The following is a 14,519-nucleotide window of genomic DNA, read 5'->3' on the forward strand; positions in this document are numbered from 1 at the left end:
TCCTTTTACCGGAATAAACAACAAACAAGGAAGATGTTTGTCTAAAATCCTTTGTAGCATCTAAATAGAATTTCAGAGCGCGAACAACATCCAAATTGTGCAACAAACGTTCCTTCTTTGAAACTGGTTTCGGACACAGAGAAGGTACGATAATCTCCTGGTTAATGTTTTTGTTAGAAACAACTTTTGGAAGAAAACCAGGTTTAGTACGTAAAACCACCTTATCTGCATGGAACACCAGATAAGGAGGAGAACACTGCAGAGCAGATAATTCTGAAACTCTTCTAGCAGAAGAAATTGCAACTAAAAACAAAACTTTCCAAGATAATAACTTAATATCAACGGAATGCAAGGGTTCAAACGGAACCCCCTGAAGAACTGAAAGAACTAAATTGAGACTCCAAGGAGGAGTCAAAGGTTTGTAAACAGGCTTAATTCTAACCAGAGCCTGAACAAAGGCTTGAACATCTGGCACAGCGGCCAGCTTTTTGTGAAGTAACACAGACAAGGCAGAAATCTGTCCCTTCAGGGAACTTGCAGATAATCCTTTTTCCAGTCCTTCTTGAAGGAAGGATAGAATCCTAGGAATCTTAACCTTGTCCCAAGGGAATCCTTTAGATTCACACCAACAGATATATTTTTTCCAAATTTTGTGGTAAATCTTTCTAGTTACAGGCTTTCTGGCCTGAACAAGAGTATCGATAACAGAATCTGAGAACCCTCGCTTCGATAAGATCAAGCGTTCAATCTCCAAGCAGTCAGCTGGAGTGAAACCAGATTCGGATGTTCGAACGGACCCTGAACAAGAAGGTCTCGTCTCAAAGGTAGCTTCCAAGGTGGAGCCGATGACATATTCACCAGATCTGCATACCAAGTCCTGCGTGGCCACGCAGGAGCTATCAAGATCACCGACGCCCTCTCCTGATTGATCCTGGCTACCAGCCTGGGGATGAGAGGAAACGGCGGGAACACATAAGCTAGTTTGAAGGTCCAAGGTGCTACTAGTGCATCCACTAGAGCCGCCTTGGGATCCCTGGATCTGGACCCGTAGCAAGGAACTTTGAAGTTCTGACGAGAGGCCATCAGATCCATGTCTGGAATGCCCCACAGCTGAGTGACTTGGGCAAAGATTTCCGGATGGAGTTCCCACTCCCCCGGATGCAATGTCTGACGACTCAGAAAATCCGCTTCCCAATTTTCCACTCCTGGGATGTGGATAGCAGACAGGTGGCAGGAGTGAGACTCCGCCCATAGAATGATTTTGGTCACTTCTTCCATCGCTAGGGAACTCCTTGTTCCCCCCTGATGGTTGATGTACGCAACAGTTGTCATGTTGTCTGATTGAAACCGTATGAACTTGGCCCTCGCTAGCTGAGGCCAAGCCTTGAGAGCATTGAATATCGCTCTCAGTTCCAGAATATTTATCGGTAGAAGAGATTCTTCCCGAGACCAAAGACCCTGAGCTTTCAGGGATCCCCAGACCGCGCCCCAGCCCATCAGACTGGCGTCGGTCGTGACAATGACCCACTCTGGTCTGCGGAATGTCATCCCTCGTGACAGGTTGTCCAGGGACAGCACCCAACGGAGTGAGTCTCTGGTCCTCTGATTTACTTGTATCTTCGGAGACAAGTCTGTATAGTCCCCATTCCACTGACTGAGCATGCACAGTTGTAATGGTCTTAGATGAATGCGTGCAAAAGGAACTATGTCCATTGCCGCTACCATCAACCCGATCACTTCCATGCACTGAGCTATGGAAGGAAGAGGAACGGAATGAAGTATCCGACAAGAGTCTAGAAGTTTTGTTTTTCTGGCCTCTGTCAGAAAAATCCTCATTTCTAAGGAGTCTATTATTGTTCCCAAGAAGGGAACCCTTGTTGACGGAGATAGAGAACTCTTTTCCACGTTCACTTTCCATCCGTGAGATCTGAGAAAGGCCAGGACAATGTCCGTGTGAGCCTTTGCTTGAGGAAGGGACGACGCTTGAATCAGAATGTCGTCCAAGTAAGGTACTACAGCAATGCCCCTTGGTCTTAGCACAGCTAGAAGGGACCCTAGTACCTTTGTGAAAATCCTTGGAGCAGTGGCTAATCCGAAAGGAAGCGCCACGAACTGGTAATGTTTGTCCAGGAATGCGAACCTCAGGAACCGATGATGTTCCTTGTGGATAGGAATATGTAGATACGCATCCTTTAAATCCACCGTGGTCATGAATTGACCGTCCTGGATGGAAGGAAGAATAGTTCGAATGGTTTCCATCTTGAACGATGGAACCTTGAGAAACTTGTTTAAAATCTTGAGATCTAAGATTGGTCTGAACGTTCCCTCTTTTTTGGGAACTATAAACAGATTGGAGTAGAACCCCATCCCTTGTTCTCTTAATGGAACAGGATGAATCACTCCCATTTTTAACAGGTCTTCTACACAATGTAAGAATGCCTGTCTTTTTATGTGGTCTGAAGACAACTGAGACCTGTGGAACCTCCCCCTTGGGGGAAGTCCCTTGAATTCCAGAAGATAACCTTGGGAGACTATTTCTAGCGCCCAAGGATCCAGAACATCTCTTGCCCAAGCCTGAGCGAAGAGAGAGAGTCTGCCCCCCACCAGATCCGGTCCCGGATCGGGGGCCAACATTTCATGCTGTCTTGGTAGCAGTGGCAGGTTTCTTGGCCTGCTTTCCCTTGTTCCAGCCTTGCATTGGTCTCCAAGCTGGCTTGGCTTGAGAAGTATTACCCTCTTGCTTAGAGGACGTAGCACTTTGGGCTGGTCCGTTTCTACGAAAGGGACGAAAATTAGGTTTATTTTTTGCCTTGAAAGGCCGATCCTGAGGAAGGGCGTGGCCCTTACCCCCAGTGATATCAGAGATAATCTCTTTCAAGTCAGGGCCAAACAGCGTTTTCCCCTTGAAAGGAATGTTAAGTAGCTTGTTCTTGGAAGACGCATCAGCCGACCAAGATTTCAACCAAAGCGCTCTGCGCGCCACAATAGCAAACCCAGAATTCTTAGCCGCTAACCTAGCCAATTGCAAAGTGGCGACTAGGGTGAAAGAATTAGCCAATTTGAGAGCATTGATTCTGTCCATAATCTCCTCATAAGGAGGAGAATCACTACCGACCGCCTTTATCAGCTCATCGAACCAGAAACATGCGGCTGTAGCGACAGGGACAATGCATGAAATTGGTTGTAGAAGGTAACCCTGCTGAACAAACATCTTTTTAAGCAAACCTTCTAATTTTTTATCCATAGGATCTTTGAAAGCACAACTATCCTCTATGGGTATAGTGGTGCGTTTATTTAAAGTGGAAACCGCTCCCTCGACCTTGGGGACTGTCTGCCATAAGTCCTTTCTAGGGTCGACCATAGGAAACAATTTTTTAAATATGGGGGGAGGGACGAAAGGAATACCGGGCCTTTCCCATTCTTTATTAACAATGTCCGCCACCCGCTTGGGTATAGGAAAAGCTTCTGGGAGCCCCGGCACCTCTAGGAACTTGTCCATTTTACATAGTTTCTCTGGGATGACCAACTTGTCACAATCATCCAGAGTGGATAATACCTCCTTAAGCAGAATGCGGAGATGTTCCAACTTAAATTTAAATGCAATCACATCAGGTTCAGCTTGTTGAGAAATGTTCCCTGAATCAGTAATTTCTCCCTCAGACAAAACCTCCCTGGCCCCATCAGACTGGGTTAGGGGCCCTTCAGAAATATTATTATCAGCGTCGTCATGCTCTTCAGTATCTAAAACAGAGCAGTCGCGCTTACGCTGATAAGTGTTCATTTTGGCTAAAATGTTTTTGACAGAATTATCCATTACAGCCGTTAATTGTTGCATAGTAAGGAGTATTGGCGCGCTAGATGTACTAGGGGCCTCCTGAGTGGGCAAGACTCGTGTAGACGAAGGAGGGAATGATGCAGTACCATGCTTACTCCCCTCACTTGAGGAATCATCTTGGGCATCATTGTCACATAAATCACATTTATTTAAATGAATAGGAATTCTGGCTTCCCCACATTCAGAACACAGTCTATCTGGTAGTTCAGACATGTTAAACAGGCATAAACTTGATAACAAAGTACAAAAAACGTTTTAAAATAAAACCGTTACTGTCACTTTAAATTTTAAACTGAACACACTTTATTACTGCAATTGCGAAAAAACATGAAGGAATTGTTCAAAATTCACCAAATTTTCACCACAGTGTCTTAAAGCCTTAAAAGTATTGCACACCAAATTTGGAAGCTTTAACCCTTAAAATAACGGAACCGGAGCAGTTTTGAACTTTAACCCCTTTACAGTCCCTGGTATCTGCTTTGCTGAGACCCAACCAAGCCCCAAGGGGAATACGATACCAAATGACGCCTTCAGAAAGTCTTTTCTAAGTATCAGAGCTCCTCTCACATGCGACTGCATGCCATGCCTCTCAAAAACAAGTGCGCAACACCGGCGCGAAAATGAGGCTCTGCCTATGCTTTGGGAAAGCCCCTAAAGAATAAGGTGTCTAAAACAGTGCCTGCCGATATGATTATATCAAAATACCCAGATAAAATGATTCCTCAAGGCTAAATATGTGTTAATAATGAATCGATTTAGCCCAGAAAAAGTCTACAGTCTTAATAAGCCCTTTTTGAAGCCCTTATTTACGATCGTAATAAACATGGCTTACCGGATCCCATAGGGAAAATGACAGCTTCCAGCATTACATCGTCTTGTTAGAATGTGTCATACCTCAAGCAGCAAGAGACTGCTCACTGTTCCCCCAACTGAAGTTAATTGCTCTCAACAGTCCTGTGTGGAACAGCCATGGATTTTAGTGACGGTTGCTAAAATCATTTTCCTCATACAAACAGAAATCTTCATCTCTTTTCTGTTTCTGAGTAAATAGTACATACCAGCACTATTTCAAAATAACAAACTCTTGATTGAATAATAAAAACTACAGTTAAACACTAAAAAACTCTAAGCCATCTCCGTGGAGATGTTGCCTGTACAACGGAAAAGAGAATGACTGGGGTAGGCGGAGCCTAGGAGGGATCATGTGACCAGCTTTGCTGGGCTCTTTGCCATTTCCTGTTGGGGAAGAGAATATCCCACAAGTAAGGATGACGCCGTGGACCGGACACACCTATGTTGGAGAAATCTGTTCAGTAATAGGTTACAGAAATATTTGACATTAAGCCTGTGCAAAACAGTCTTTTAAAAAGGGACAGTCTACTCCAGAATGTTTATTGTTTAAAAAAAGATAGATAATCCCTTTATTACCCATTACCCAGTTTTGCATAACCAACAATGTTTTTACCTTTGTGATTGCCTTGTATCTAAACCTCTGCAGACTTCCCCCTTATTTCAGTTCTTTTAACAGACTTGCATATTAGCCAATCAGTGCTGGCTCCTAGTTAACTCCACTAGAGTGAGCACAATGTAGTTATCTATATGGCACACATGAACTAGTGCTGTCTAGATGTACAAAAAACTGTCCAAATGCCCTGAGATAAGAGGCAGCCTCAAGGGCTTAGAAATTAGCAAAATAACCTACCGAGCTTTAGCTTTCAACAAAGAATACCAAGCGAACAAAGCAAATTTGATAAAAGTAAATTGTTTGTTGTTAAAAATTACATGCCCTATCTGAACCATGAAAGTTTAAATTTGCCCCTTTAATTTCTACCATGCAGAAAGAACAAACAAGCCAACTAAAATCTTAAAAGTAATTGTCTTAGGATAAGGCATAATTTTTCACCTGAAGATGATTTTTTTCTTAATAGAAAAAATAAGGAACACAAAAATCATGTTTAGCTGCAGAGAAATAAAGAAAAATCCTCTAAAGTTCATGGGAGTGCTTGTATAATGGGCCAATCTCGCAGACAGGGGACCTGACAATGATCAGATGGATGGTCAACCCGCTGCAGTAATGTGTATGCAGTACTGAGAAGGGTCAACATCTTTGTATTTTAAAGAAGCAAAACAATTCTGCTAGCTCCAGCTAAGCCAACCTAAGTAAAAACAGAATAGACTCAAGCAAGGAGGAGAGTTGTATATACAGATATAGGGTATCCACTACATACTTCTGGGAGTTCTTTCTACCATTTCCGTCTGCCTAAAAAGTCCTATACCCACCAGCACTGGTATAATTCTTTGAATGTAAAAATATGGTTTATTGTTTTAACAACTCCAATCAGTCATTTTTTAACTTTAAAAAGTGACTGGAGTAAATTGCATTTACTGAACAATAGCAACAGACAATATACACTTACTGGGTAGTTTTTCTGAAGAGATGGAAGAATAGGCTCAGGAAGGGCTATGAAAAAGAACAAACATCTTAGAATCAATCTCTCTCTCCATATATATGTACACATATCACACAATTGGGTAAAACTACACACAAAAAAAGCGCCACTAGAAAATAGCAATGCTCACAAAGTAACAAAATTATGATAGGTACAGGACATTTCCTCTAATGTTCTTGTATAACTTAGTTCTTTATTTTATGCACAAAAATATAAAAATGTCCTTAAAGGGACATTAAACACCTAATGAAAATGGCTGAAACCTACTTTTTCTTATTAATAAAAATAAAATAATCACTGCTGTTTATTTTATCTGTTCCTCTTACCCCAAACATTTCAAAGGGATTGTTTTGAAATACAGTGTTGAGCCAGTGCCAAATTTCCTATGTAAGCTGCCATATTGTAGAGTGCGTTACAGGGCTCAGTCACATGACACAGCATATTGGCTGTTACAGTACTTAGAGGAATATAACATTTGCCTGCAGCATGTGAGCTGCAGTAAGACATTTATTTCTCAGTTAGGGTGTAAATAGATTTCATTTGTCAGTCTATTGTATATAATACACATTATGCAGCAAATGCTAAGTGCATTACCTATTTTTTTTAACTTCCCCCCACAGTTTTACTTTTTCAAACTCCACAAGTTTTCTGCTCTAAGCAGAGCGTTCAGGCACTGTTATTGTCAATTACTGACATCATGCTCCAGGAGGGGGGAGAGGGAGGGGGAAACTATAACGGAACGGAGTGAAGTTTGTGCAGATGATTTTTGCCTTTCATGACCTTTGATCCTGGTAATGTGAATCACTAAAGGCTGACAGCTTAGTGTTCGTTTAGCAAGGATCGTTGGTATGCATTTTTTATCAGTGTGATCTTCTCCACAGAAATGAAATCTATTTACACCCTAACTGAGAAATAAATGTGTCTCACTGCAGCTCACACACTGCAGGCAAATGTTATATTCTCTAAGTACTGTAACAGCCAATATGCTGTGTCATGTGACTAATGAGCCCTGTAACGCACGCTACAATATGGCAGCTTGCATAGGAAATGTGGCACTGGCTCAACACTATTTCAAAACAATCCATTTGAAAAGTTTGGGGTAAGAGGAACAGATAAAATAAACTGCAGTGATTATTTTATTTTTATTTATAAGAAAAAGTAGGTTTTGGGGATTATTAGAAGACAAGTGTTAAGGGTCCCTTTAAATAAAAATACTCATTCCTAACCCATTAGAAGGGACAAACAAAAATAAACAGAGGAAGAAAAAACTATCCCTGAAAACCCTCTAACATTGCTTACCATATACAGTTGTGCTCATAAGTTTACATACCCTGGCAGAATTTATGATTTCTTGGCCATTTTTCAGAGAATATGAATAACACAAACTTTTCTTTCACTCATGGTTAGTGTTTGGCTGAAGCCATTTATTATCAATCAACTGTGTTTACTCTTTTTAAATCATAATGACAACAGAAACTACCCAAATGACCCTGATCAAAAGTTTACATACCCTGGTGATTTTGGTCTGATAACATGCACACAAGTTGACACAAAATGGTTTGAATGGCTATTAAAAAAAGGTAACCACCCTATGGAACCCTGAAAGGCAAAATTGCCCCAAATGCTGTTATGAGAGTGCAGATTTGCTACACTGTTTCTGGACTTGTCCAAAAATATATCAATTCTGGCAGAAAATAAACTTTTGGAGCAATAAGATTACAGGGATAAGTTTGAAATTGACCCCATTACAAATTCTTTTTCTGTGTAAATACAACCCTGCTATTCCCAACAATAGATTTGTTAATTTACTTATTCTGATAGGGAGGAATCTAATTCTTAAAAGTTGGAGAGGTAAAAAATCCCCTAATTTCAAAGACTTCTTAAAAGAAGTACAACATCAGATGGTATTCGAGCAATATAATATTAGAAATAACAATCCTAAACAGTTATCCAGGTTCTTCAATAAATGGAAGAGATTTATTGGCTCCCTCCCCACGGGAACACAGAGTCAGCTCTTATCTTACTGGAAAGGGTCCACGTGGATACAACAACAAATTGACAGGGGAAATCTCCCAAGGCTCTGGTTTTTAGAGCCATAGTTTGGCGATGTGACATATAAGCTGGAAAGGGGGGCAATATAATTTTTTCCTCTCTCCACTCTCCCCTTTTCCCCCCCCCCCTTTTTTTTTTTTTTTTTCTCTTCCTCTTCTTTTCTCCCCCTCCTTCCCCTCCCCTTTCCCCTCCCCTCCGCCTACCGCTCGCTGCCCTCCTCTGGGGTTAAACCTCAGAAGGCTGGATGGCTGAAGTTCTCTAGAGATTTAACATATTAGGATTGAGTTTTGTTGAGAACCATTAAATAGACTTTATGCAGGTAAAGGTACCCCCCAATAAATACGGTTATTGGTCATGGGAAATGGACATATATAGAGTCAAAACTTGCTGATCCTAGATTCAGATATCCTAGGCAGTTTAAGGTTCGGAGGCATCAGAGTTAGTCCACAAGCCCTTAGAAAGCTGAGTATTTTAGATTTATTTAGATTAGTAATTCGGTCCAAGGACCGAATGATCATTTAAAGCTAGAGGATGCTAATTATTAAACCCAAATCGAATAGGGCTTGAGCGACAATACTGAGGAAGGGACTTAAGAAGAACCCCCTTTCACTTCCCTTTTTTTTTTTTTTCTTTGCTTTTTTGTTCTTCCACTGCTAAACTTAGAGGTATATGATAACGATCTATATTCTCTGAAATGTTATTTTACTTTCTCTACGTGATAGATGCTTGATATCTGATATTTGCAATTTTTTATCTTTCCTTTTGTTATATTAGTTGGACCCTGTTTAGACATGATGTGGATATTTTTCATATCTATGTGCTGCAAATGAATGTAATATTTTTCTTTTCTGTAACTATAAAAACTTGAAAAATAATAAAAAAAAAAAAAAAAAAAAGGTAACCACCCTCACCTGTGAGCTGTTTGCTTGTAATTAGTGTGTGTGTATAAAAAGGTCAATGAGTTTCTGGACTCCTGACAAACCCTTGCATCTTTCATCCAGTACTGCACTGACGTTTCTGGATTCTGAGTCATGGGGAAAGCAAAATAATTGAAGGATATGTGGGAAAAAGGTAGTTGAACTGTATAAAACAGGAAAGGGATATAAAAAGATATCCAAGGAATTGAGAATGCCAATCAGCAGTGTTCAAACTCTAATCAAGAAGTGGAAAATGAGGGGTTCTGTTGAAACCAAACCACGGTCAGGTAGACCAACTAAAATTTCAGCCACAAATGCCAGGAAAATTGTTTGGGATGCAAAGAAATAACTTCAGGTGAAACACAGGACTCTGAAAACATGTGGTGTGGCTGTTTCAAGATGCACCATAAGGAGGCACTTGAAAAAAGATGGGCTGCATGGTCGAGTCGCTAAAAGAAAGCCATTACTATGCAAATGCCACAAAGTATCCCACTTACAATACGCCAAACAGCACAGAGACAAGCCTCAAACCTTCTGGCACAAAGTCATTTGGAGTGATGAGACCAAAATTTTTTTGGAGAGGAGTCAACAAGGCCTATGATGAAAGGCACACCATTCCTACTATAAAACACTGAGGTGGATAGCTGATGTTTTGGAGGATATGTGTGAGCTATAAAGGCACAGAAAATTTTATCAGAATTGATGGCAAGATGAATGCAGTATGTTATCAAAAAATACTGGAGGAAAATTTGCATTCATCAGCCCAGAAGCTGCACATGGGACGTACTTTGACATTGCAACATGACAATGATCCTAAGCCCAAGTCGACCCGTCATTGGCTACAGCAGAATAAATTGAAGGTTCTGGAGTGGCCATCTCAGTCTCCTGACCTCAATACCATTGAGCCACTCTGGGGAGATCTCAAACATTCAAAACAGCCCAAGAATTTACAGGAACTGGAGGCTTTTTGCCAGGAAGAATGGGAAGCTTTTACCATCTGAGAAGATAAAGAGCCTCATCCACAAAAGACTTAAAGATGTCATTGATGTTAAAGGGGGCAATACACGGTATTAAGAACTGGGGTATGTAAACTTTTGCTAAGGGTCATTTAGGTAGTTTCTGTTGTCATGATGATTTAAAGAGTAAACACAGTTGATTGATAATAAATGGCTTCAGCCAAACACTACAAAAAATAGGAATGGTGTAGTAGACAGAAATGTCCTAATCATAAAAATCCCCATAAAATATACACTATGTAGGGATAAAGTGTGCTGGTACAAAGGGAATGTTCGTGGTGTGTAAAAGTGGGTGTAACACAAATGGTTAAAATTTAAAAATCCAAAAGCAAAAAAGGTAGACGACGAGTAGTTGAAAGTTAAAAAGTCAATACTTTATTTCACATCCATTAAAAATATTCCAGGGAGGAACAAAAAGTAGAAAAAGACAAAGTGCACAGGTATACACAAACCAGTATACGCGTTTCGGCGTGAGCCGTAATCACTACTGACATACAATTTCATTCACAGGTGAATTTAAAAAGGGCATAATACAATCCCATTGGCTAAAACTAAACAATGTTTAGTTTTTGGTTAAGTCTGTCAGTAAGATACAAAAGCTGACGTAAGTTGTTTCCACTTTGGAAGTCCCGCCTGTGTGTCTATGCCAAATGTGAGTTCAATAGGACAACAATACACAGTTCAGTCCGTGCAAGAATCATGCAAATAGTGCTGGGCTGAAGTTGCTTTGATGCAATATAATACAATATAAATTTCATTCACAGCCCGTTGAGCAATTGTTCCTTACTCACTGTGGTACTAGAGGGAATCAGCGACTCCGGTGATCCTGGGCTGCCTCGCCTCCATTCCTTTGGGGTAAACCGCGGGTTTGCCTAACACCGCTCGCTGTGAAGCTCCTCTCTTAGATACAGTTTCGGCTGCACATAGGCCTTGACGTGACTCACTCCTGACGATGCGGTCCGTGAGTGGCTAAATGGTACACACCCACCTGTCTCCCATTGGACAGTAAGTACCAGCACACGCTCCTTAGATCTGGTCCCCGTAGTTGAACGGCAATAATATCAAAAAAAGAGAACTGGTCCGGGGTCAGAGTTAAAAATCTTTATTCCAAAAGTAATTAAAAATCCAACATGGGAACAGAATGGTTCTTCAAAAAAAAAAAAAAAAAAACTAAGGTTTCGGCCGTAGCCTTACCCATAGCCAGTACCAGACACATTAAGCTGTTAACTTTAAAAAGGCCTCCCTGGGCTGTAATTGGTGTAGAGATCAATAGGCGTTTAAGGTCCCACATGAGGGAACACTTCAGTTCCATCAAAGTGGGTAAAGCAACGACACCAATTGTACAACACCGTGAATAAACACAACAACAGTATTTCAACACTAAAATGGAAGGCAATTGAACAAGTGGTGACCCCCAAGAGGGGTGGTGACAAAGAAAAATTGCTAGGGAAAAGGGAAATGTTCTGGATTTTCCAGCTGGAAACCAGACATCCCAGAGGCCTAAATTCCCAATATGACTTAATCAACTATTGGGAATAGACTACATGAAACATTCCAACAAATGTTTTTTCCTCATCTTAATGATATGTGATGGGGTTATCGTCAACATTTGTATATAGTTAAACATATACTAACATACATATTCAGAGTAGACGGTATCCATATCACAATAAAATATACAATATAAAATAATAGCACTTTTCTACATTAATCCATCAGATGAAGGACTGTGGTCTATATGATTAAACTTGTATGTACAAATATATCTGATGAAACGGAGGTCAAATGATTGTATTATAGTTTGGCTGTTTCTGAATGTAAATGGGTTGTTCTTTGAATTTAAACTATTTTGTAATTAGTCCATCCAAAGATAGAGTGCTTTCTGTGCATATGACAAACTTACGTATATATACATACACTTGATAAACCCTATGCCTAATGACATATCTAGGCCTTCTCTGACCTTAAAGGGATTATATACAACTAGTATACATACAAATTGGTAATTATTTTACTCCTGACTTTGATAGTTTTTATAACTAGACATATAATTTTTATATATAACATAAGTCCCTATTGTTTTGTCTAAATACATATGCAGAGATCAGATCAGATAACGCTCTTTTATCCTGTTTACTCATATATTCTTTGTTGCAATATTCAGCTGGATTAGTATAGTAGTATAGCGAGTGTTTCACTGCAAACTAACTAAGGGTTAAAAAACGCCTCTTGATCTCTACACCAATCACAGCCCAGGGAGGCCTTTTTAAAGTTAACAGCTTAATGTGTGTGGTACTGGCCATGAGTAAGGCTACGGTCGAAACGCGTAAGCTACAGCATTAGGTGTTTTTTTGAAGAACCATTCTGTTCCCATGTTGGATTTTTAATTACTTTTGGAATAAAGATTTGTATTTTTAACTCTGACCCCAGACCAGTTCTCTTTTTTGATATTTCAGCCAAACACTAACCATGAGTGAAAGAAAAGTTTGTTATTCATATTCTCTGAAAAATGGCCAAGAAATCATAAATTCTGCCAGGGTATGTAAACTTATGAGTACAACTGTACTAAGGGTCTGATTCTCAAACGCTCTCTGGTCTGGAGAGATTCTATAAGAAGCCTTGTCAGTGTTACCAGGCCCCTCAGGGATTGTTTTGAAGACTTTTTTACCTTTAGAAATATGTGCCTCATTAAGGGCAGTTCCCCAATATTCTTTATGTGAAGGAGACACACAAAATTAAATTTCTGTACTTATTAAAGCTGATGAATTCTCTCCATGCTGACGCATTTAAAAGCATGGGCATTCGGATGCTCCGTTTGCATGAGAATGTGGAAGGCGGCGGCGGACACTCATCGTGTTTCAGCTCTTTTTGGAGCTTGATTCCTTCTTGTGAAAACGCAAGACAATAAGATTTGTGAAAATCCAGATCTTAGTATGTTACACTTGCACAGGAAAGAATCCAGATCTGAAGAGAGTCTAACACTAAGTGCGGCCGCCTTCTTCCACATTCAGATGCCAACAAAACATCCAAATGTCCATGCCTATTTTTTTTTTATTTTTTTTTTTATTTATTCATGTATTCATTTAATTTAAGAATCAGGCCCCTACTGAGAACAGAATATTTTTGCTGATTATATAGAGAATGAACAGATTGATAGACTGACACAGATTCAGTGTTTACTGGAGATAATAATGTACTATAATAATACTTACTTTGTAAGTAGTGCAAAACCATTAAAACAAGACTATAACTGCTCAAAGTGCCTCGACTTGCATCATTTATTCCATAATGACTTGCCCACTTTTTAACAACCAGCACTAATGGACGAACACGGCACTCTACTGTGGGAAGAAAAAAAAAGTTAAAAATCACTACTTTAATGCACATTGCTTTCACAGAAAAAAGAAATGGGCTTTGGGTCAATATGCCTGGGAACTTGGGAAAAAAAATTAGGGATAAGGTCTCAGACCATAAATTAGTAATAACTAACTAGTAGAGAAAAAAATAAACTAACTAAATAAATAAATATGGAATGTGGTTAGATTACAAAGTATTATGAGTGAAAAATAATACCATAAACTTACAGTGTGCATAGGTTCTGAGAAGAAATGTATTCCTGATTCCTACAACATTGTTTACATTCAAGTCAAATTCCACACCACTAAAAAAAAAAAAAAAAAAAAAAAAAAGACAAAATTGTATTTTTAGGAGAACAGTTATTTGCGCATCATTAAAATATTTGCTTGTTCTTTTTAAAAAAACAGTTTCAGTAATAGTGAGGCCAATTTCTTACATTATTCCTCCCTAAAAAATCAAATCATAACCCCGCTAAATAGAACAGGCTTTATTTATACACTACACTTCATGCATATAGGTTTGGTTTTTGTAATAAAAAAAAAAAAAAAAAAAAAAAAAAAGGAGCACCCCATCAAAGCTGTTAAGCGTCACTCCCCTACCCATAATCCCCAGTCACTCTTTGCCTCTGTCAATGGAGGAGAAGTTTGAAGAAATGAATTCCCTTTACGGGTACTTTTCTCTGCAAGCAAGGATTTGGGTTTAGTCGAGTCTACGTCAATCTCTTCAGTAGAGTAGTGGTGTCTTTTACAAAAAGGAGGAAGTAGTAATTAGCGCCTAGGACTATATACCTGCTACACTATAAAGAAGACCCCCTAATAGGTCTGGTTAGATATACAATGGTGGATATATCTTTCTTACAATGGTGGATATATCTTTCTAGGTAGTCTACGCG

General features: G+C 39.7%; 1 protein-coding gene across 3 annotated transcripts in view; it reads right to left on the bottom strand.

Annotated features, from left to right (window-relative positions):
* The window catches only part of TENT2 (terminal nucleotidyltransferase 2), a 153,710-nt gene that overhangs the window by 90,331 nt on the left and 48,860 nt on the right, over nucleotides 1-14,519 (bottom strand). For all 3 annotated transcript variants that reach the window (XM_053701362.1, XM_053701361.1, XM_053701363.1), the window contains 3 exons: nucleotides 13,855-13,931; nucleotides 13,483-13,611; nucleotides 6,253-6,296 (listed from right to left, as the gene is read on the bottom strand). In XM_053701362.1, coding sequence (XP_053557337.1) covers nucleotides 6,253-6,296; nucleotides 13,483-13,611; nucleotides 13,855-13,931 — 250 coding nt within the window. The remainder of the gene's footprint in view (nucleotides 1-6,252; nucleotides 6,297-13,482; nucleotides 13,612-13,854; nucleotides 13,932-14,519) is intronic.

Source organism: Bombina bombina, chromosome 2 (genome assembly GCF_027579735.1).
Source record: "Bombina bombina isolate aBomBom1 chromosome 2, aBomBom1.pri, whole genome shotgun sequence".
Lineage (NCBI taxonomy): Eukaryota > Metazoa > Chordata > Amphibia > Anura > Bombinatoridae > Bombina > Bombina bombina.